The following is a 24507-nucleotide window of genomic DNA, read 5'->3' as shown; positions in this document are numbered from 1 at the left end:
CGTGGTCTTCCAGGCCTTTTGCTGTTGCTGAGCTTGCCAGTTAAGTCCTTCTTCTTCAGGATATTCCAAGCTGTTGTGTTGGCCACTCCCACTGTTTTTGCTATCTCTCTGATGGGTTTGTTTCCTCAGCCTAATGATGGCCTCCTTCATGTGCATGGACACCTCTTTGGACCTCATGTGGGGAGTTCCAGTGAACAGCTACCAAATGCAAATGTAACACTCAGAACCACCTCCAGGCCTTTTATCTGCTTGATTGGTCATGGGGTACCCAAGAAACAGGCCACAACTGGCCATGCAGCTGCTTGTCAGCCATTCGTTCCATTACTTATGCGCCACCAACACTGGGTGTGTATGCCACTGGCTGTCCTTCCTGGTTAGTGCCCCACTTTTGTCAAACCCTTTGAATTACAGCTGAAAGTCCTGACTTCGCTCCCATCTGGGTGTGTTTCCTTTCAACTTCAGTGTGGTGGTGTACAGAGGCCAACTGCCAAAATAGTTATCCTTGTTCCAATATTTCTGGCCCTGACTGTAAAAGAAGCACTTATTCAGACAGCCCATCCTTAACTTCTGGAATTTGCTGTTACGAAATGTGGCCGTTATTTTAGATGGCTTTAAAAGGGGATTCAATTTCTGGAGAAGGTGGCTAACAATGGCTACTAGTTATGATGGCTATATGCTGCCTCCAGATTCAGAGGCGGCACAGCTCTGCAACTGCTGGGGAACAAACAGAAGTGTAAGTTATTGCCCTCATAATTCCCAGAGACATCTAGTTGGCCACTATGGGAAACAGGATGAAGGACTAGATAGGACTTTGCTGTGATCCAGCACAGCTCTTTATGTTCTTAGCTTTATTGCAAGCTACGTTCTTTCTGCAGAATTTAGAGCAGGCAAACCAGGTACATTGGCAAGTTGCACATTGGGTTAGATCCAGACTTAGCTATAGTAATTTAAGTCTCACTGATTTCAACTGGCCCACTCCAAGTACAACTAAGCCTGGATCCAAACCCAGTGTGGTCATTAAGGCTTTAAATTTGGTAGTTTTGCTCATATACAACTACCTCACTCTTAACTACTTGCATGTTCAAACGATATACGCACTGAGATGCTGTCTGTTGCAGTTAGAGGAGACAACAAAGTGCACCTACTTTGGTGTTGCGTTCCAACAGAAAACAAGATTTGTCTGCAGAGAAATCTCCATGCCCTCCTGCATAATCCCAGCAACCATTACAGTGCAGTTTAGGAAAGCATTATTTGACCCTTTACATCTTACAGCAGGGGTCTACAACATGGTGCCCACAGGCACCACTGTGCCCCAAAGACCAGGCTGAGGCACCTGCCAAGCTGCTTCCCCCTTCTGCAAGGGAGTGGAGCAATTCCTCCGTTTGCTTTTCGAGGGGGAGAAACATCCTCCTTGATGAAAAAGAGCTGCAGAGGGGAGAAGGTGCACCCCCCACCAAGGACCCTTGGGGCAACAGGGTCCTTGGTGGAAGGTGGACTTGACCTCCCCTCCATCTCATTTTTGGGAAGGGGGCTTTTTCCGTCCCTATAGGAACCAATGGGGCAATTCTCCATTAACTAATAAGTAGAGAAAAAGCACCTCCCTACCCAAAATCAGCTGGATCAAAGTACACCAACTGCTCCATTCACTTGCATGGGGATTGGAGGGGGGAGCCAGAAAGAAAAAGGAGCCCTGGAGGGAGGGGAGAAATAAAGAGGAGCCAGGAGGGCAGGAGGAGAGAAAGATGGACAAAAGAGCCAGAGAGAGAGAAGCCAGAGTGAGCAGCGTGCACACACGAGGTGAACGATCATGCACATGAACTCAGATAAGGGCACTCCCAACTTGTTTGGCTGCTGTAAGGGGATTAAGGGAGATGGAGGAGCCAATCTGTGGTGGGGCCCAGGGCACTTTTTCAAAATGTGTCAATGGGCCCCAAAAGTTTGGAGACTATCTTACAGGTCTTACAATAGCAGGAAGACAATCAAACTGCCCCCAAAAATTCACTATAGGGCATAAGTGTGTGGGATGAGGAATTAGTGTCAAGGTTGTATTTGTGATTACAGAGCACAGACAAAGTGTGTACAGAATCAGCATCCTGAGAATGTCAGCATCCACATTTTAGAAAAATCAAGTTTTTCAATGTGAAATAGCTTCTGCTCAGTTTGAAAGAGTGAACTCTCAAGCCATATGTATGTGTGCACTGAGCAGAATTTCTAGGGGAACAAGGGATAGGAGCTTGCATGGCTCTTTGTTCTTTGAAACAGGAAAGCTACATAAAATATAGGTAGGTACACTCAGCATAATTTATGCGAATCAAATAATTAAACATTCCTGACAAAAACGGTGGAATGTTTACCTCAAAGCTGATTTTTCCGTTTTAAAGTATGCTGAGTGCTAGGTTTGTCATCACATCTGTAGAAGTGTCCCAGGTGCATTTGAAATTCAAGGACTCCATAGTATTGCAGTCCTGAACCACCTGTGTGAAGCAACTGCCCATTTACAGGATGCACACCTAGAATTCTGGCTCTGAATGCAGAGCTGCGTTCTTCTCACTTTCTTAATTTATTAGAGGGCATTTCAGGGTCTGTCTGGTTTTTTTATATTTTTATAAAGCAATCTCCCTTCTGGGAGTATTTTTCTCCAAAACTAAGTAACTTTGACCCTTAAAGTTAACAGGAGGCTGTAGAAAAGGAGAAGAGAGACAGGTTGGAGATGGACTGTAGCTCTTCCGTCACATACCAGGCAAATCCCAACAATAATTATAAAAGAAGCAAAGCCAAGAAGCTCCTGGCTAAGGAGGAAGAAAGCATTGGTGATTATGGTACTTTGCTACTGCCACTTGGATATTTGGAGTGGGGGAGGTAGGAAGAGATGGCTCAGCTCCAAAAAAAGTTTTGGATTCTCTGTTGTAAAGCCAAGAGAAATACTCTCAGTCTCGGGAAAACATTAACAGTTAACAGTTCAGAAAAGAAGTGTCACTTCAGGTTACGAAAGCACATGAATATATGAACCTATCTTACACCAATCCAGACCACTGGTCTATCTAGCTCCAAGAACACTACAGAGTGCTGGGGTGGGGAGAGAACAGTCACTAACCTTCCTGACAGTCTGGGCCAGATGCAACACTAAAGGACAATTTAGTGCTAAAGAGCAAGCCCTATGATCACACTCTTCCCCTTCCGCGTTTCAATTCCCTCTGTGGCTTCTGATTTAGAGGTAAATCCTAGTTTGCCAAATCGGGATGTGATGGCAAATTATGATATGCCACTAAATCAGAAGTGAGAGGGATTCAGAGCTCAGAAGCACAGGTTTCATTCATGCAGTGACAAACTGAGCTTTTGTCACTTAGAGGAAAGTGGAGACTGATACAAATACTGGCTTATCAGCAAAGTACAAGAGGATTCTGGAGCAGCAAAGGAAAAAAAATCTTGGATCTTAAATAGGAGAAATCCATTCAGGCTTATTTCCAGTTTGCTAGAAATGATGCTGTTCGCTTGTTCCACTCCCAGCATGCAGCTGAAACATGCGAGATGCCAGATGTGATACATCCGTGCTTGGTTTTTAGGAAAATGTAAAATCAGACTTGTTCTGCGAGGTCCAAGACTCTGAATTTGTCCAGGTTGTAGAAGCATGCTTTCACCACTCGTCCTCCGAAATATCTTCCATTCAGGTCTACAACCGCTGGAATCCAGACATAACATATACCCATCAGACACAGAGAAGAATCACTAGGTAAAGAAATAGTTCCCTTATATGGAATGTGGGGGGGAATCAGGTTATACTAAGCAGGATGCCCAATTCAGAATTGGACAATACCCGATTCATAGACCCAGTGGGGTTGTTTGAAGCAGCCTTCCACAAGCTGGTGCCCTCCAGATGTGTTGGATTACAACTCCCATAATATCCCAGCCAGCATAGTCCATGCGTAGTCCAACAAATATGGAGTGCATAAAGCTGCTTTAGAGGAAACCTCATCTAAAAAGTCTGATGAAAATGGGTGTTTAATCCTGTGTGCTTCACAGTTGACTGAGGAAAGGGGGACACCTCACATAACACAAAGGAGGAATGAGAACAAAGTCTCTCTGGGTAACATATAAAATTCATCTACCCCAATCAATGGCTTTCAGGCAGGTTATGGGTTAAGAGACACATTTTTAAAATCTATCCTGACATCATCAGAAATGTAACTGAATAATGCTTCATACATCAGGGTCAGAAGTTAAGCACTTATCATTAGATTATTACCTTTAATTGCAGATTCAACCCTTTCAAACTCTAAAAATATTCTCACAGCTTCATCATCAGGAGCACCTGGAATCTGAAGCAAACACACACAATTGCAACAAGGGACATCTCGCACTAATATAGTACATGATCGGCTCTAGCCTAACAACACCGTAACACCTAATTCCCTTCCTCTCCCCAAAACCACTCCTTTGGTAGTACTGAGGAATCACTTGTAAATCAATAACAGTCATCTCTTCACTAGGCCTGAGCTAGATAAATGGCAACTGCCAAAACTAAATACAGCTGAGGCAGCTACTGAAATTGGAGCAGTATTTGGAGGAAAAGAAAACAAGGCCTATTCATGATCAGGAACTCATTAGTACTGTGACAGTTGAAGGAATCAAGTACTAGCCTAAAGAATTTTTTTAGAGGGAACATAAGAGCAGTCTTCAAACACTTAAAGAGGTTCTTGTAAAAAGGATAAAAAAGAACCACTGAGGAAACGGCAAGAAGCAAATGGTTCAACCTTTAGGTCTGTTAGTAGCAACAGAATGAGGAATCATTGTCATGATTAGAGCATTGGACTAGGGACTGGCAAGACCCAGGTTCAAATCCACATTCAGCGAAGAAGCCCACTGAGTGACCTTGGGCCACTTACCTCTTGTTAAGTTAACCTATCTCATGAGGTTGTTGTGAAGATTGGGGGGGGGGGGGAGAAGACAGAATGTACAACACCTTGAGCTCCTTGGAATAAAGGCAAGATATAACAGTAATATATAATTTATGGGGAAGGGGAGAAGCTTTTGCTGGAAGTGTCTGAATACAGACTGGATGAATACTTGCTAGAATTATTTAGGTACAACTCACCCTGGCCATTCTGGGATGCATTCAGAGCAAACTATCTCCAAGGTTTCTTTTCAGCTCAAGATTTCAGCTGACTCAGGTTGCCTGCCTGATGACTTTTGAGCCACCAGCATTAGGTATGTAAACTCACAGGAACTGTATGAACTAGTATTAGATCATTGGGTGGATGCCAGGTTGACATATGCCAGAGACTGGAAAGCACGGTCAGTACTAGATTAATCTCAAGGGCTTCAAGTGGTGTGGGAAGTGATCAGGTTAGTAAAGTTTACACTACCCCCCAAAAATCCCACCCAAGAAATATCAGCCTGGAAGCAACTCTGGAGCCAGACTGTGCATTATAACAACGCAAAGCTTTTAATTCAGGATCATAGCCTTGTATATTTAAACTCCACTTGATATACACAAGAGATGCTTTGTTGCAAGTGCTTGATTTTGAACGTTTGGAAATAAGGATATTGTAGTGCCTAATGAAACACTGTTAAACTCAAGAGAGAGTGAGTTGCGTATTGGCGTTCTACAACGAAAAGCTACGTATATTTTAATTAAACCAGCCCCACATACACTGTGGGGAATAAAATTATCCTCCCTCCAGATTTTAAGCTTGGAGAGGGGATGACTTTTGGCCCTTCCCAATAAAGCAATGTGGCATTCTAGTTCCATTTCTCAAAATTTCCCCCTTCCATCCTAATGTTTTGTATTTTTATAGTTTGTAAGCCTCCATCAAGGATCTCCCTTTAAAAAAAATATTGTACAGTGCCTAATAAACATTTGGTGGCTAAAAATTAAAGGAATACTGGTTTGTGGTAGAAAATGATGCTAATACCTCAAAGATTACACACTTCCCAACTTTGCCATATTTTTCACATTCCTCCTTGGTTTCACCTTCAAGATCTTCATCGACCTCCCCAGCTCCGACCATATTCTGCACGAAAAGACAGTTCAACAGGCAGATTATAAAACATAACATAAAACCATTTACATGCAAACAATTTAAAACACTGAAGAATAAAAATCACTGGACTGGTGAAAACCCCTATGATATGCTGTCAAAGGCTGGAAGTCTTAATGTGGGCACCAAAGGATAACAATGTTGCCACCAGGCAGACCTCAGTGGGAAGAGTGTTCCACAGTCAGGGTGCCCTCACACCAAGAAGGCCCTCTCCCTCAAGCATGAACCTCTCTGGACATTTTAATACCAACCACATACTTAAAGCCATCAATCCATGGAACACATAAACCGAAGCAAATGGCACTTACCCGTAGCAGAACCACTTTGGTAGGGCACTTTAATATCTCTGTTAAGGGATTTGAATCTGACTTCTTGGATGCATCTGCTATTCAGAAAAAAAAAGTAATGGTGCCACATTAAATGCTAAATAATTACTTCACTTAGCAGTCTTGTTCTAGATTATCCTGCCATAGGGAGAGCCTGTGGGTGTTCTGCAATTTCGAACAAGCACTGAATTTGGTACTAGTGGTATGTTTCAGTAGGTTGAAAAATGCAGCTCTCATTAAAAGGCAAAAAAGAGCACATCTAACCACTACAAAAGCAAGGATAGCCTTCAAAGCATGTAGGTAAGGGAAGGCAATTTCTCAGGATCTTGAGAGAGAAGCTCAGTAAATTCCCAGGGACTGAGGGTTAAATTAGGAGTGGGCAATGCTTTTGTGTTCGGTGCACTGGCAGGCAGGGCTCGTGGAACATGCACCCACCCATTTCTCCTACCCCTGCATATTCTCTCTCCCTTTCTTGTCTCCAGCAATCTTGAGCAGGATCGGGGGGGGGGGGGGGGGCTAGATTAAAGCCTCTCTCCCCAAGGAATGGGGGAGAGGTTAAAACCTCCCCCGACATCCCCAGAAATCCCAGTCAAGATTGTTCTCTGTCCCCTGGTGCTGTTAGCCATAAGTGATAAGACCGCTCTTAAAGAAGCCCTTCTTGGATCCTCAAGTTTTGAACAACTTTCGCCCAGTCTCAAATCTGCCATTTTTGGGCAAGGTGATTGAGCGGGTGGTGGCGGTGCAGTTGAAGGCACACTTGGAAGAAACTGATTATCTAGACCCATTTCAGTCGGGCTTCAGGCTTGGGCATGGGACAGAAATGGCCTTGGTCGCCTTGGTGGATGATATGAGGAGGGCTCTGGATAGGGGTGAATGCTCCTTCTTTGTTCTCCTCGACCTCTCTGCAGCTTTCGATACCGTTGACCACAGTATCCTCCGGGACCGCCTGGACGGGTTGGGCATTGGAGACACCGTATTGCGGTGGCGCCAGTCCTTCCTCTCCAGCAGGTACCAGAGGGTAGCACTGGGAGAGGAGGTTTCGGACCCGTGGCCACTTACTTGTGGGGTGCCACGGGGTGCCACAGGGTTCCATCCTCTCCCCGATGCTATTTAACATCTATGTGAAGCCGCTGGGGGCTATCATCAGGAGGTTTGGGGTGCGGTGTCATCAATATGCGGATGACACGCAGCTCTACCTCTCATTCAAATCTTCACCAAGGTTGGCCGTAGAATCCCTGTCCAAATGTCTGGAGACGGTGAGTGGCTGGATGGGGAGGAACAGGCTGAAGCTGAACCCTGACAAGACTGAGGTACTTTTGGTGGGAGACAAGAGGAGGCTGGGGGATGTTGACCTGGTGTTGAATGGGGTACGGCTACCCTTGAAAGACCAGGTCTGCAGCCTGGGGGTCATTTTGGACTCCCAGCTGTCCATGGAGGCTCAGGTGTCAGCTGTGAGCCGGACAGCGCTGTATCAACTCCATCTGATACGGCGGCTGCGCCCCTTCCTTCCCGACCATCTGCTCCCATCAGTAGTACATGCCCTGGTCTCCTCTCGTTTAGACTACTGTAATGCGCTCTACGTGGGGTTACCCTTGAAGACGGTTCGGAAACTGCAGCTGGTATAGAACGCGGCAGCTCGCCTGATTAAAGGCAGCCGCCAGCGAGATCACATCACTCCAGTGCTGAAGGAGTTGCACTGGTTACCAGTTGTTTTCCGGGCCAAATTCAAGGTGTTGGTTTTGACCTTTAAAACCCTATATGGTTCCGGCCCAGCCTATCTTAAGGAGCGCCTCCAGCAGCACCAGACAGGCCGCTTAACAAGATCAGCCTCGGATGGCCTTCTCTCTGTCCCATCAGCCAGGACAGCTAGACTGGTGGGGACGAGGGAGAGGGCCTTTTCTGTGGTGGCCCCCACTCTGTGGAACTCCCTCCCTAGGGAACTCCGTCATGCCCCCTCTTTAATGAGCTTCCGTCATGCATTAAAAACGTGGCTGTTCAGGCAGGCATTTGGGGTGGGTTAGGGTATTTTAGAAAATGTTTTTATTGTAGAATTTTATTGTTTTAAACTGTTTTTATTGTATGTTGTACATCGCCCAGAGTGGCTGGGTGACCAGCCAGATGGGTGATTAATAAATTTAATAATAAATAAAATAAAATAAGGAAACAGCTTTCTTGATTGGGATCGGGAGGCGGGGGGAGAGGAGAGAGATCCAGCAAACCTATTCAAGATCACTGGGGGAGAGGGTGAGGTTAAACCCCATACCCCACAATCCTCATCAGCATTTCTGTTTCCTTGCTGCTAACAGCAGTGGAGAAACAGTAATCTGTTCCCCACTGATGGTTCATCAGCTAGGTGGCAGGGAAAAGTGGGTGGGACACCATGGGGCTGGTGAGCCACCTGTGGAGTGGCCAGGGCCAGCCATGTGTGGAGTAATTGCTCTGCAAAGTTCTTGCCCCTCCTGCTGAAAACATATGGGGGGGGGGAAATGAGTTATTAATAAAAATGTAAGAGGTCACCCCGCTGACTTCACCTCTTCATCCAATGCTGCCCACCTGCGAACAAGGTTATCCCCCTTTTCCAGAGAAGCTAGTCCCAGTTACCTTTATCGGCGGCATCACCAACAATGATTTTGCCACCCCTCTTGCTCGTTTTCTCCACCGACAGGGCAGTGCTCAAACCTTGCTCATGCTTCCCAAGCCCCTGGCCCTCTCGGAAGCCATATTTCTGCATGATCTTGTGTGCCACTGTGCCCCTGAAGACAGAAAAGAGAATCAAATGTCAGCGGGCAACCCAACCAGTGGAGGACATGGGAAATCACATGGGATGGACGTGCTTGGCAGAGGCTCAATCTGATGATTAAAATCCAATGGTAACTGGTACACTGCCACCGTTTATTTGGAAATGATGAAGGAAAGCAATACAAGGTGCAGATACTTTTCTAAAATACCAAAGCAAACTGCAGCTGTTCACTAAATGTGGGGGAGCAGACAAATCTTTATCACCAGTGATTGAGACTAAGAAGCTTAGTGTAGCAATGGACATGTTTAAATAAGGACTCTTATTCTGCAGGGACTGCATAAGGAACTGATCGCTCCAGCTGCAGCTAAAGAAAGCACAGCCCTTCCGTCCTTGGCCTATTTATTGTTACGTGTGAACTGGGAACTCTGGCTTGTCTCTCTCTCAACAAGCCAGAGTTCCCAGTTCACACATAACGCTACACAAATCCACAGACCGAAGTTCTGTGGTTTGTTTAGCCACTCCCATTTGCAGTGGAAACCATCAGGCAGCAATCATGAGCACAGTCCTTCCACACAATAAGACAGTTTCTGGCTTGTCATTACATAGGAACCAGGCTACTGCGTCATTCCAGATACTAGCTATCCACATGCAGTCTACCCCCCCCCCCATACACACACAAACACACACACACACACACACACACACACTGTCTGCTACCAGTTCTCTCTCCCCATAAAGCCCCCAGACAAACCACCCTCCTTTCTCCTCCACAGCCTGGCCCGTGATGCACAGGGATATCACAGCTCTCTGGGCCCCACAAACTCCACGGTAACCATTTCAGCCTCCTGCTAATACCTTTTGTTCCAGATAAAATGGAGCCAAAGGCAAATAAAAGGAGACATACACAAGGGCGTGGGGGAGAGTGTCCCAGGGTGCCATCCCTAAACAGTCTGGGGGCTCCAGTTTGTTTATATTTAAAAAAACTAGACATCTTAGCTCTGCTTCTAGTTTGGCCTCTGGCTTGGCCTCAACAGCCCAAATGGCTGTTCATTAGAAAGTGCTTGCAAACATATATGCCAAAGCAATCATTCTTCACTTGCTGTAAACCACCCTTCCCCAACCTGGTGCCCTCCAGGTGTCCTGAACTGCAACTCCCATCATGGCCAAGTTGGCTGGAAATGTTAAGAGTTGCAGTTCAACACATCTGGAGGGAACAAAGGTTGGGGAAGGGCAGGGGTAAACCCACCTAAAAGAATTCCTCCCGCAAATCCGTCTGCAAGTTGCCATTACGGGGCCAAAAGCTTCTTGGCTGCTGCATTTCCACAGTGCTCTTCTCTTCACGACTGCCCTCTGGTGGCATTTTGCAGGAAGTATCAACTGGCCACAAATACTCACCCCATATTAGCAAGGAAGGAATTGCTAGGCCCTGTAGGGGATCGTGGTCTTTCGGGCTCATCATACATGGGGGGAGGAATGGCTGCTTTGGAAGATGAACCACGAGGCCTTGACTCTTCTTCATATGGGAATGATGAAACGGCTGGAAGGGCGACAGGACATTTACCATTAAGCCAAATATGTAATTGTGTGAACCTCTGTGCATCGCCTTAGTACAAATGCTCTGAAAATGGAGAAGAATCACATTTTAAGGGTCATCTTTACTGCCAGAGTAATAAAACGGAATCCTTTTGTCTAACCAAATCATAGGCCCCTTTCTCCTTCCTCAAACCTGCTTGTAATTCTATTACAGCTGGCATTATGTTTCTTCACTCAATTATACCGATAACTTTAATAGCAGTCTCATAAACCTCAGCTCCTTAGACTTTTACACACGTCTCTATTATCTTCCTACTATACAGTGGATGCAGCGTAAAACCCATTAGAAGTCACTTATGGCAACAAGAGGTCCAGTATGAAATAACTATACTGCAGTGTGGCACAGACTACGTTTGTACAAACAAGTCCTTGATGTGCAGTTACAAAAAGAATGCCACCAACTCTCTCGCATCAGGTCCTTATTTACATACTCTGCATAATATCATGACATCTCATAGACGAAGGCAATATCCCTCAAAATTTATAAATTCACAACACAATTTGTTACAAATGTTCCTGCACTCCACTGCCTGACCTCTGCATCCCCCCCTCTGCTATATTTTTCCACCTCTCAAACCAGCACCATTCCCTGCACCAACACTTCCAGGCTGAGGTAACTGGTCCTGGAGAAATCAGGGACGTAAGATCCTAGTTCTTCTTTTAAGGGATCCCTGAAGAGTTGTGACTCTTCACTATGGGAAACTCTGGGCTTTGCCTGTTAATAAGCCTATTACCAGTACATCAGCCTTCCCCAACCTGGTGTTTGCCATGTTTTGGACTTCAACTACCCTCAGCCCCAGCCAACACTGATCAGGGATTCTCACAGTTGTAGTCCAAAACAGCTGGAGGGCACCAGATTGGAGAAGCCTGCAATAAATGATTCTGTGGCAGGCATCCACAGCAGCCAAGTATCTTTGGAAAAGATTCCCTGAAGACAGACTTTTTTGAAGCCATGGCTTTAGCAAATGTAAAGAAAAGCTAAATGTACATACGTTCTTTGTCCTTCTCAACCAAAGAAGTAGGCGGTGCGATGGCAGCTCCTCCCATACCTGCGTACGAAACAAGCCACATGAAATAGAGTGCAAGAATCTGTAAAGGCTTATGTTATATTTGTCCACTTTTAAGATGCAACAAGACTGCTGGTTGTTTTTGCTGCAAAAGACTTCACAGGGCTACCCCTCTGGAAGTTCAACAGGCTAGGAGCTTGGTCAGCTGGGATAACGAGGATTTCTTCTGCATATAGTAAAATTGCTCAAATATCCATGCGGCCAGTACCAGCGCCCACAGAGGCAGCAACTGCCAGACAGTATCCCCAAAGGTCAGCCTGTTTTGAACCTTGGCCATCATTGGTTGCTGTGGCAAGCCCCAGGCCAAATGTATGGACCACCATGCTTCTTAGTGGAATCCCCCCCCCAGTTTTGCAACATACTGCCCCCCCCCCACACACACACACACAAGCAAAGGGGGACATCTGAGTGGGGTGGGTAGGTGGCAACAGAATTGTATCAGTTTGGTGCTGGCAAATACCCAGTTTTTGCCAGTCCTTACAGGTTGGCCCCTAGAAGCTCAGGGTCTATGAAAATCTAGGCCCATCAGGACATCCTTCTTCAAAATATGCATGAGAAACATTATTTCATTTGTACCCCAACATTCCACCAAAAAAAAAAAAAAAATGGCACTCAGGGCAGCTTACAGAAACAATTAAAATTGATTAAAACAGTAAAACATTAAAATACAATAAAAATGTAATAATTAGAGAAACACGTTATTAGCGTTAAAAACAGCAACCAACCCAACAGACCCACTTAAAGGCTAAAATATGGGGCTTCTTGAAGGACTTCAGATCCGAAAGCTTGGTTCAGCTGGTTCCATAGCATGAATAAAACAGTCAGGAAGGACCATTTAACGTGATGTTACTCAATTATGTTGTATCTTAAGGAAGAATTCCTTACACCCCACGACTAGTCACCTGTTCTATCCACCTGCCAGCACCAACCCAGGGGCCACATTTCCTTATACAACATTGAGAGTATAATGGAAGGAGAAAAACCAGAGACTTTGTGGGTTTAACATAGTTCCAATGTTCCCATCAATGTAGAAGGCTAGGGCTGTAAAAGAAAACTTCAGCAAGATTATATGCTGCCAAGTAGTACACAGCATATTTAATTAAGCAAAAAAACCATCTGCAAATGCATTTTATAAGAGTTCCATTTTGATTTATTTCCAATTCTCAAAAGCAATTAACCCTCATTTAAACTGATCACGTAAAGCACTGCAGAGTCCATTCAGAAATGCTAATGGCCAGTGCGCAATATCTTTCTGAAATATCATCCCACCTCCTCACTGATTACAATTTAAGATGGCACATTCAGAAACCTGGTATTTTTCACAGCCACCCTCATTAGTCTTTCCATTTTACAGATTCAGAACCAATGCAAGAGGCAAGACTTCCCTAAAGGTGGCCTTCTGTTTTATTGCTGAAGGCTCTGGACAGTCCTCTCATTTAGCAATAGGATGCTACAAGGATTGTTCAGCTGGGGTTTGGGGGCGGGGAGACCTTTCCTGGCTCATGCGCATCAGGGAGGGCTGGAAAATGGAGGACATTGTGGCCCATAGCAGTCTGGCCCCTGAACAGCTTAGCTAGAAGGTGGGCAATCCAGCCTCCCCAGATAGACATCGGCCACCCTTGGCATACAATGAAGAGATCAAATCAGCAACTAAGTCTGAGGCAGGTTTTAGAGGGCCCTGTGCAGGCTCCCCTCAATGGATGTGCCCTGCCCCAGCAGCACTGACCAAGCACCTGACAGAACCAGGCACCATTTGGCGCCACTCTCACCCCCCAGTGGTTCTGCTGTAACAGCCAGGTTCCCATTCTTCCTCATGCACTCACTTGTGAGTGAGCTTACCTGGCAGTGGCCCATTTCAGCGCCGCCCCCATGTGAGCACACTTGACTGATCGATGGGGAGAGAGAGGCAGCCACCACCCTCCCCTCTGCAAGTAGAATTAGCCAGCAGCAGCAGGGATGTAGTGGGCCACTGCCACTGGCAAGTAACTCCATTCCCAGCAAATGCGCATAAGGGGGAGGCTGGCAGCTGCAGGAGCGCTGCTACGGGATGGTGAGTGGCCAAGTGGCAGTGGGCACTGGGGGTGAAGCCAGGTAAAACAACTGCCCATGCTGGCTGCTGCTGAGCCTGCAGAAAAAGCAGAAGATCCACATCCTCCCAAGACAGCAGTGTTTGATCAACATCCACTTTCTGTAACTAAGAGATTTCCTTACTTCTTTTCCGCCTCTCCCTTTCGTAATCTTCATCTTCATCAGAATCTGGATCTGGCCGCCTTGAAAATCCACTGGCCTCATGTCGGTCTTTGCGCCTCCTTGAGAAATTGAGAGAAATTAATAAGGCAGTCCTCTAGCATGAATAACTATGCAATACTACACAGTACAGCAGAGGTGAGGAATCTGTGCCTGTCCAGATATTGTTGGGCCTACAATTCCCATCATCTCTGACCACTGGCCATGGCACATGAGGTTGACAGACACTATAGTCTGACAACATCTGGAGGGCTACAGGTTCCCCAATCCTGCAATACAGGCTATTTTTTTGCCTACAGATAATTACAACACAAATATTTACATGTGCATTCTGTAAATACTATCCGTTTCTTTTTCTGCAGATGTTTGTAGTTTGCATAATTCCCATCACTAACAACTTCATTATAGTACATTCCTTTCCTATCTAATGTATCGGTGAGCCAATTTTGCTACAAGAGTACACTGAACATTAAGAACTTGTCAATGATGGGAATTTCTTTCAGCTTGAATGCCTGATATCGAGCACGTCCTTACTAAGCCCCAGATATGATGCACATAGATATGATGCCCCAAAGTCTAATCAATATTAGTTTACTGCACATTGATCCCAAAATGCCAAGAAAAGTTACTTTGAAAGGTGCAAAATTACATGCCTTCGTATCAGAGAGCCAATGACATCCCATGGTAAAGATGTCCATGCAAGTGACTTATGGGATCACAGGTTTAAGGGGATTTTACAAGATCAAGAATTACTCCAGCTGGCCTGCTCATTCAGCTCCTGAACACTTCAATGCAATCAAAATGGTTTCAAAGGCAAGTATCTTAATGGCTTATGGTCTCTTCAACTCACTTCTCTCTTTCTTCGATTTCTTTCTGCCTCTCCAACTCACGCTGTCTTTGTCGTTCTTCCCGCTGGCGCTTTACTACTTTTTCATAATCATTGGGGAACATAGGATCGTACTCATCAGCCAAAGGAATCAATACGTCTCCAGCAGAAAAGCCACTGGGAACAGGATCCTGGGATTGAAAAGGGGAGACACCACCAATAAAACCTATGCAACTCAACTGCAGCCAATTAAGTATTGCCCCAAATTTTCCTCTCAAACTCCTTCACGCAGAAAAGCAACCATACCCAAACTTAACCCTCAAATCAAGACTGCGGCTACACTCAAAATGTTCTGTAAATAAGATATGCCAGGATGCATATCCAGCCTGTGTCCAACTGCAATGGGAAGAGGGGATTAGGAGTGGGCCCACTGCACACCAAGGGCCCACCGGCTCTGCACCACAACTGGCAGAAATCCCCCCGCCCCGGCACTTTATTTTATTTTATTTATTTATTTTATTGCATTTATATCCTGCCTTTTTTCCTCCGTAAAGAATCCAAGGCAGTATACATAATCCTCCTCCTCTCCATTTTATCCTCACAACAACCCTGTGAGGTAGGTTGGGCTGAGAGTCTGTGACTGGCCCAAAGTCACCCAGTGAGTTTCCATGGCTGAGTGGGGACTAGAACCCAGATCGCTGGGCTCCCAGTCCAACACTCTAGCCACTACACCACACAGCAGTCTTATAGTATGTTTGTGTGGGGACATTCTATCGTCATTTTATTAGTACAGGCCATATTTTATTTATCTTGACCAAACTGCACTGCTTGTCCATTTGCTTCTGGGCTCATTTCAAGGTGTTGCTTCTTGCCTATAAAGTTGTGAAAGGCCCAGGCAGGCACTTTTTCAACAACGTTCCCTCGCATATGAACCTTCCCCTTACCCACATAAAAATATTTGCAAGAGCCCTTGTTCCCATTACTCTACTCTGGGTAGATTAATTTGGCAACTTCATGGAAAAAGACCCTTTCAGTAGTTGTGTCAAAGGAACCACACAGCTTTAGGCAGTGTCGAGATCTCTCTCACTCTGCAGGCAAGCATTTGGAGACCTATCTTAAATTTTATGCTACTGATTGGGATTTTGTCTGTCATAGATGTATGTGAGCTACTGTTGTTTCTGCTGCTGTTCGCTTTTTTAATCATTGATAGAGCTTTAATGGTTCATCCTACATCATGCTTATATTCTTGTTCTCCAGCTTAACTGTTTTGTGGAAATTGGTATAGGAATTTTATTTTTAAAAAATCAATGCTGAATAATAGAGAAACAGTCACAGAAACCAAAACTGATACATCACCTTATCGGTGTTGAGCAGGTATTCAGCTTAAACAACCATACTGGGCCTTTTACAAAGGTGTAAAAAGATTACAGTCTCACAAAGGCTGTCTAAAGGTCCCTGTGACAGTGCCGTCACTTAACACCTTTATTAAGGTGATCAATTTCAGAAGGGATCATGAAACAGTACCTTGTGCTGTTTGCCCCAGGAGTTACACTATGTTTTAAATTTTTCTTATATGCAACTTATATCCAACCCTCCTAGTGTCCATGTACTGCTCAGATTGTCTCACAACAATTTCAAACCTCAACACAGTATAAAACTGCATGTTCAAGATATACAACAAAAATACAGAAACAGAAACCATGTTTAAAAACAATATAAACAAACAAACACTTAGCAGAAAAAAGCCTGCCAGAAGAAAAATGTCTTCCCCAACCAGCAAAAGCCACCCATACTTGGGGCAAAGTGATCCACAATACTGGTGAAGCTGCTGAGAAGGCCTTACCTCTTGTTGCTATCAACCATGGCATCATCCTAGAAGGGACACAGAGAAGGGCCTCTTCTCCTGATCTTAATGAGCAGCACATTAGTATGGGAGGAGGCAATCCCTCAGCCACTGGTTGCTTTCCACTTAGGATTCCTCTGAACTATTTTATAAGCCCGTATTTTCAAATTCTGGCTCCCCTCTGAACAACCCCAGTCTTACCTTCAGGCCAGCTGCCACGTGAGGTGGTGTATCTACGATCTGTCGCTCATCAGAAGCACTACCTCGCTTCAGGTCAATCACAGGAGCAAGAACTGTGCTTTGCTTTGTCCTCTGACTCTGAAAATCACCAAAATATAAACATATTACAGGCAGCCACTTCATTTAGTCTCAGGAATTTTGTTCTGTAGGTTCTCCATCAACTATGGTTTCCCCCACCCCTCAATTGCTGAGCAAGGCTTGAACATTTTATTTCTCATACAAAAATAGCTTTCCTATAACTTTCTGCATTCAAACACTAAGTCTTTATTATAATAGATCTATTCATATTCACATGTTCCTGATGCAATTCAAGTAAAACAGCACTTTTTCCAAGGACAGCCTTTTAGAACACTGTTGTGACCCAGAACAAGAATGGGAGAATATATATTTTTAGAGACTACCCACAGGAAAAAAGAGTAATTTGAACTAAAATATAAACATTTTGAAGTTTACATGAAAAAAAGCTATCATAGTAAAAATCTTTATGACACCTTTTGGACTCGATGGTTTTACAGGCCCCTTCCAACCCTACTATTCTATGATTCTATGAAAATGTATATGTGCATAATGTAAGGGTACTACCCTTCATGTAAAGGTATTAAGACCTTTACCATAAATGTCCAGATTCAGTTACCTACTGAAATCAACAGGACTTGTGTTAGTCATGACCAACTTAAAGTCCTATTGATTTCAATGGTTCTACTCCAAGTATGACTAAGAGCGCAATCCTATGAGGATAATCGGCTGCCTCTGAACTCGGAGGCATCTGACAATCCAATGCAAAGATCACATAACACCAGTCTTAAAGGAACTGCACTGGGTGCCAAAACACTTCCAGTCAGAATTCAAGGTGCTAGGGATCACATTTAAAGCCCTAAGTGGCTTGGGACCTTGATATTTGAGGAAGCACCCCCCCCTATGTATGCCTGCCCGAGGACTGAGATCTGTTGGAGGAGCTCTCCTCTGCATCCCACCAGTGACATACAATATGGTTGGATATGGGAGAGAGTTTTTTCTGCTGTGGCACCCCGGCTGTGGAATGCCCTCCCCTTGGAGGCTCGATTGGTGCAGACGTTGGTTTCATTTCAGTGCAAAGTTCAAACACGGCTTTTTATTAAAGCCTTTGAAGGCTAAAAGCATTCCCTAAAGTAGCACACTGTTTTGTCATTTTAGATTTTAAATTGGTGTTAGGTTGCTTAATGGTTTAATTTTCTTTAGCTGTTTAAGTTTATTGTTTTATACAGTCTGAACTGAATTTATCTGTACGCTGCCCTGAGATCCTAATGATATGGGGCGAGATATAAATGTTTTAAATAAATAAAATGCAGGGTGAGCGGAGCACAGAGTGGATCTTCTCCTCCACGCTCCGACTGCCCTGCATTTGCAGCTAGAGATCTGATACTGGCTGTCTAACTGGGGTGCCTCGGAGGAGGCCGGGGGGAGGAGACCGGACAGCACATAGGAAGTGTTATAACAGTGCTTCCGCGGTCCCCTCCACTCCCCACCCCCAGGAACGCCCCCTTTGTGGCTGCTCCATGCTGCTGTTCCGTGTGTGGCACTGGAGACGAACCGCACCTCCTATGAGGTGGCAGGGGTGGGAAGTTGGATTTCTGTGAAATAAGCTTGGAGCACTGGCTCCAAGCTCGGTTCCCGGAAACTGCAGAATACAATGGCCGTCTAGACGCTGTCTAGCGAACATAGAATTGCACCCTAAGCCTGGATTCAGCCATTTTACAAGTCTTTTGTATGACAAGATGCTACCTGTGCACCTGAACAAACCACAGTTTTCATCTGCGTATTGATTTTTTTTTTATTAAACTGCCATGTAGCATGAGTCACCTGCGGTGAGAAGGAAAATCTTTTGGTAGCTTATACCTCTTACAAATAATGTATTTAGATGCCACAGATCGAAGAGGTTTAGGTTTACGCATAATGTATTGTAATTTCTTTTAATTGCTCATGAACTGTTATATAAATCTGTGATTAAGACACAGACTTCTGCAGCTACTTGAAACATTTATTCTAAGGGTTACTGATGATTATTTTTCTCTCTGTATTATCTTTTCATTCCAAACACAATCCCAGAAGCAATTGCATGGATGTAAACCCCCCAAAAACATGTGCTCAGATTTTGGCAGAATCAGGATTCTATGATATGCCCCTGTACTACTGGAGGCTGATTTTCAAATATTGAAAGCAATATGAAAGCGATGAAATCTTGCAAACTACAATACTCTGTCTCCCCCAGGGTATTAAGGTTAATAACTCACATGATTCGTTCAACAGAGAACTTAAGAGCTCAAATTCATGTTTTTAGATCATTATTTCTGGGCTCCAAGTCAGTGGCTAAATAATATTTACTTCAAAAGTAGGAGAACAGAAGAGGAAAGACAGAATATAGGAATTAAGAGTGCTGGAACTAAGGTAAACAAAAACTTCCACTTCCGTGCTGCCCTACAGACATTTCAGTCCATCCTTGAAACCACGATGGCTGGTTTCACACATGCAAGGCACATTTCAACACGGAGTGATGGAACAAGCACGAGTCAACATCGCCTGAGCCTAAGCATTTGTTCCAGAAGTGCTGGAGTATTTGTTGATATTGGTTAAATAGCAGCGGTTGCTCAATAAATCACTTAAACTCTACTCCAAATTACCTGTTAAGCGTGCAACCCTATGCACGTTTAGACAGAACAAAGTGTGCAATCCTATGCATTAAGGGTGAAATCCTATGCGTGTTTAGACAGAAAAAAGCCCGACAACTCCCAGTATTCCCTAGCCAGCATGGGGAAAGCGTGGCTGGGGGATGCTGGGAGCTGTCGGGCTTTTTCCTGTCTACACACGCATAGGATTGTGCCTGAAATGGAGCCGCCCTGTTCAGAGGCAGTTAGGACTGCACCCTAACAGGAGCATTTGCCTCGGGAGCAGCGAAGGGCGGGCGGCTTCGCCGCCACCCGCCGTTCCACCGTACCTTGGCCTGGGTGAGCGCCGCCTTCTTCACCTGCAGCTGCGACTGCAGGAGCTTGAAGTTTTTGGACCAGCCCTCCGTTTTGGAATCGCTGGTCTCCACCCCCAAGTCGTCGTAGAGCGACATTCTCTTCTCCAGTCCGAGGCTAGGAAAGAAAAAGCGGGGTCTGAGTGAGCAGGGGCGCGCCTCTCCATCGCCTCAGGCCATGGCGTCTCAGGGCGCCTGTCTTTGAATCCCCGCGTCCTCCCCAGGGGGGCCCCTTGCCTCTCAACCCTCCACAAATAACGCAGCCGGTAAACGCGGGTCTTACGAGGCGGGCCGCGGGGTCCACGGAGGCGGGCGCTACACTGCGGCCCGGGCCCCAACGGCTTCTTGCCGCCTGAGGCAAGAAGCCGCCGCCTGCCCGCCGCCACCTTCCTTCCCGGCTGCGAGAGCTCGCCGGAAGCGGCCGGACTCTCGCGAGACTTGCCAACACTCGCCCGCTTTCCTTCCCGCCTGCGGAGTTTTTTTCCCCACCCCGGAAGCCTCGCGAGACGAGCTTCCGTCGGAGTCTCGCGAGGCTTCGGCGAGACTTGTCAAATCCCTCCCGCGGAGCTCCCGCCGAACGCTCGCGAGACCGCGCGGCTGCCCGCGCCGGAGAGCAGCTGCCGCGGCGGAGGGAGCGGCTGCCCGGAACAGCCGCTAGAGGGCGCAGGCGCAATTCGTTGCTCTTCTCTCTCCTCCCCCGCTGCCTGAATTGGTTGCCTAGGGAAGTGTCTACTGTTATTCCAACGTAGATGGACCCATCGAGATGAATGGGACTTAAGTTAGTCATACTAATTTGTTTCATTCATTTCAACGGGTCTACTCTGTGTAGAACAATGGATACTACCCTTTATGCCCAGCCTTGGCTGCAAAACACAGGTTAGGGCGCAATCCTCTGCCTGTTTAGACAGAAAAGGCCTACAACTCCCAGCATGCCCCAGCCAGCCATGCTGGGGCATGCTGGGAGCTGTAGGCCTTTTCTCTGTCTAAACATGCAGAGGATTGCCCCTTTAGCCTTTTAAGGTGCCACAAGCCGTTCTTGGTTGTTGGGTGTAAGAAATGTGAGGGCATCTGATATATATATACACCACTTTGCACAAAGGTATAGCGGCAAATGTAAAATACACTTAACTTCAGAACAACAAAAACATCATGGTTTTCTGGAAACACACAACTTCCCCAGCAAAAACAGAAGGGAAAAGATGCAGCCCTTAAAAGGCGATTGGAGGACAGACATATATTAGAACACAGGAAGAGCCCTTCTGGATCAGGCCAAGGGTCCATCTAGTCCAGCATTCTGTTCACACAGTGGCCGACCAGCTGTCGACCAGGAACCCACGAGCAAGACACAAATGCAACAGCAACCTCCTGCCCTTGTTCCCCAGCAACTGGTGTACATCGGCTGATTGCCTCTGGTGCTGGAGGGAGCACATAGCCATCAGGACTAGGAGCCACTGATAGCCTTTTCCTCCAGGAATTTGTCCAACCCCCTTTTAAAGCCATCCAAATTGGTGGCCACCACTACATTTTGTGGTAGCAAATTCCATAATTTAACTATGCCCTGTGTGAAGAAGTACTTCTGTTTATCTCTCCTGAATCCCCCCACCAATCAGCTTCATGGGATGACCCCACTGGATTCTAGTATTATGTGAGCGGGAGAAAAACGTCTCCCTATCCACATTCTCCACACCATCCACAATTTCATACACCTCTATCATGTCTCCCCTTACCCTCCTTTTTTCCAAGCTAAGCTTCCCTCATAGAGGAGATGCTCCTTGATTATTTTAGTTGCTCTTTTCTGCACTTTTTCCAGCTCTGCAATATCATTTTTAGGTGTGATGACCAGAACTGTACACAGTATTCTAAGTATGGTTGCACCATAGATTTGTATAAAGGCAATATGATATATCTTTGCAGCCAAAGATGGAGAAGCTCTATACAGTCAGTCAAAACAAGACCTGGAGCTGACTGTGGCTCAGATCATGAGCTTCTTATCGCAAAATTTTGGCTTAAATTGAAGAACGTCGGGAAAACCACTAAACCGTTCAGGTATGACCTAAATCATATCCCTGATGAATACACAGTGGAGGTGAGGAATAGATTTCAGGGATTAGACCTGATAGACAGAGTGCCTGAGGAACTATGGACGGAGGTCCGTAACATTGTTCGGGAGGCAGCAACTCAATCCATCCCAAAGAAAAAGAAATGCAAGAAAGCCAAGTGGCTGTCTGAGGAGGCTTTACAAGTAGCTGAGGAAAGAAGGGAAGTGAAAAGCAAGGGAGAAAGGGGAAGATATATCCAACTGAATGCAGAGTTCCAGAGAATAGCAAGGAGAGACAAGAAGGCCTTCTTCAGTGAACAACGTGAGATGGCTAGATAGCATCACCGATGCAATGAATATGAACTTGAGCACACTCCGGAAGAAAGCGGAGGACAGGAAGGCCTGGCGTGCTATGGTCCATGGGGTCACGAAGAGTCGGACACGACTGAACGACTGAACAACAACAAAGAGCAAAGATCAGGCTCATAAAGTGTTAAAATTTAGAAAGCTGGGAAAAAGTAACTTGTCAGCTGCCTCATTTCTTGGCAGAAAAACAGGGAGTTATAATAGGAGTTCCACTGGATGTTTATGAAGCTGATATTAAGAAGGTTTTAGGGGAAAATAGAGTTACTTTTGTTATGTGTTTAATGCCTAAGCACGACAGAGTGGTTTGTTCCTCAACTGCAGTTCTTTTTTTAATTAAAAGGCAGTTCCTGCCAGAATGGGTATTCCTCGGGTATCAGGCTTTTGGGGTTAGACCTTATATTCCCCCTCCCCTTTGATGTTTTCGATGCCAGGTTTCTCGACATGTGGCAGGTGTGTGTTGGGGTAGTATGTGGCGTGGGAAGTGTGGGGCCCCTCACTCTTTTGGTCAGCGTGCAGGTTTTTCTGCTCCTTTATGTAGTAATTTGGGAGGCCTGGACTTAAGGGAAGCCGACGTGGGCCCTCCAGAATCAGCAAGATCGGAGTGGAACAGCGCAAGAACTGTGCAGCAGGAGAATCATCTAAGGAGCAGGTGGGAGTTGTTTGTTCTCCTAGCCCCGGTCAACTCTGCTCTTTCAATGCTGCTACAGTAGCCTGCCTGGCCTTGGGAAGAGCTCCTTATCTCCCAACTCTGTGGAACAGCTGAGGGCCCAGTTCCTGGGAGCATCTGGCATCCAGCCATCGGCTGTCTCTCCGGGACGCCTGGACTCAAGGGAAGCCAACATGGGTGGTGGTGACTCCAAAGTTGGACTGGATGGTCTTGTAGGCCCCTTCCAACCCTACTATTCTATGAAAGGGGGGTTGCCCCTTTGGAGGAGCTGCTTCTGGGGGACAGCAAGGGACATATCCCTTAGTTTTCTTATCTTTCCTCTGTTTTTCCCTTCCCTTGTGGGGAGCGAGGGGAGAGTTTTCTGGGGTTGTCCTGAGGTTGTGGGTGTGGCGTTTTGAACACATTTTGTTTGTTTTTCCAGTTAGGCCCTTTATTATTTTTTATGAGTTAAGTATGGAAGGTGAGAGGGAAGTGATTTATACCCCAGGGTGAGAGCCTACTGTATTGAATTGTGGCCCCCCAGGGAGAGAGATGGACGGGAAGGGAGCATTTGGGTGTGCATTCCAGGTGATGGGATGTTGGACTTGATTGTGTTTTTATCCTGCCAAATGTTGCTGAGTTTGACGTCCTTTCTGAGACTAAGTCAACATTATGTGCATAGGGGTAGCAATCAGTGGTAGGAGGCATGGGGAAATATGGCGTTGGCAGAGAAAAAAACCCATAGGAGAATAGAGGGCAGGTATCTTACTCCTATCCAGCTATCTGGTTACCATCAGCACAGGGACCTTGGGGAGTGGGCCAAGCCACCCGCAGAACCTTTGCCTGCTCCTTTGCAATGCCAGGTCAGTCTGGAATAAGATGAAAACCATGCATAAGTTCATCTTGGATGAAAAGGTTGACCTGGTATGCATTACAGAGACTTGGCTCTGGGAGGTAAACGAGCCTGTATGTGCGCAGCTTCTCCCGGTCAGGTACTCCACGGCAGAGCAGGAAGGGAGAAGTGGATGGGAAGGCAGCGTAGCAGTGGTCCACAAAGATAGCCTCCCCCTGACCAGACTCACTGTGAAGTAATGAGCTCACATCATAGAATCACAGAATAATAGGGTTGGAAGGGGTCTACAAGGCCATCGAGTCCAACCCCCTGCTCAATTCAGGAATCCAAGTCAGAGCATCCCTCACAGATGGCTGTCCAGCCTCGTCTTGAACGCCTCCAGTGTGGGAGAGCCCACCACCTCCCTAGGGAATTGGTTCCATTGTCGTATTGCTCTAACAGTCAGGAAGTTTTTCCGGATGTTCAGCCGGAATCTGGCTTCCTGTAACCTGAGCCCATGATTCCGTGTCCTGCACTCTGGGATGATCGAGAAGAGATCCTGGCCTTCCTCTCTGTGACAACCTTTCAAGTCCTTGAAGAGCGCTATCATATCTCCCCTCAGTCTTCTCTTCTCAGGGCTAAACATGCCCAGTTCTTTCAGTCTCTCCTCATAGGGTTTTGTTTCCAGTCCCCTGATCATCTTTGCTGCC

General features: G+C 46.0%; 1 protein-coding gene across 3 annotated transcripts; it reads right to left on the bottom strand.

Annotated features, from left to right (window-relative positions):
- Positions 1–806: 806 nt before the first annotated feature.
- On the bottom strand, positions 807–20317 carry RBM17 (RNA binding motif protein 17). Of its 3 annotated transcripts, XR_014784226.1 has the most exons (13): positions 20199–20317; positions 19892–20033; positions 16882–16998; positions 14862–15028; positions 13976–14073; positions 11690–11746; positions 10500–10641; positions 8966–9117; positions 6347–6423; positions 5913–6011; positions 4244–4316; positions 1006–3679; positions 837–932 (listed from the first exon to the last, which is right to left on the bottom strand). XR_014784226.1 is itself a non-coding variant. In XM_084809069.1 (12 exons), exons 2-12 carry the CDS (start codon positions 20012–20014, stop codon positions 3576–3578), a joined length of 1209 nt encoding a protein of 402 aa, XP_084665195.1. In that variant the 5' UTR covers positions 20015–20033; positions 20199–20317; the 3' UTR covers positions 807–3575. The 3 variants fall into 3 exon arrangements, 2 of the variants coding, with proteins under 2 accessions (XP_084665195.1, XP_084665196.1); XM_084809069.1 differs by having other exon boundaries at positions 807–3679; XM_084809070.1 differs by lacking the exon at positions 837–932 and having other exon boundaries at positions 2019–3679; positions 6347–6420.
- Positions 20318–24507: the final 4190 nt, after the last annotated feature.

Source organism: Heloderma suspectum, chromosome 7 (assembly GCF_057233095.1).
Source record: "Heloderma suspectum isolate Gila_16-S chromosome 7, 16-S_ref, whole genome shotgun sequence".
Lineage (NCBI taxonomy): Eukaryota > Metazoa > Chordata > Lepidosauria > Squamata > Helodermatidae > Heloderma > Heloderma suspectum.
Note: the sequence above shows the minus strand (reverse complement) of the source record. Positions and strands in the feature narration are given on the sequence as shown.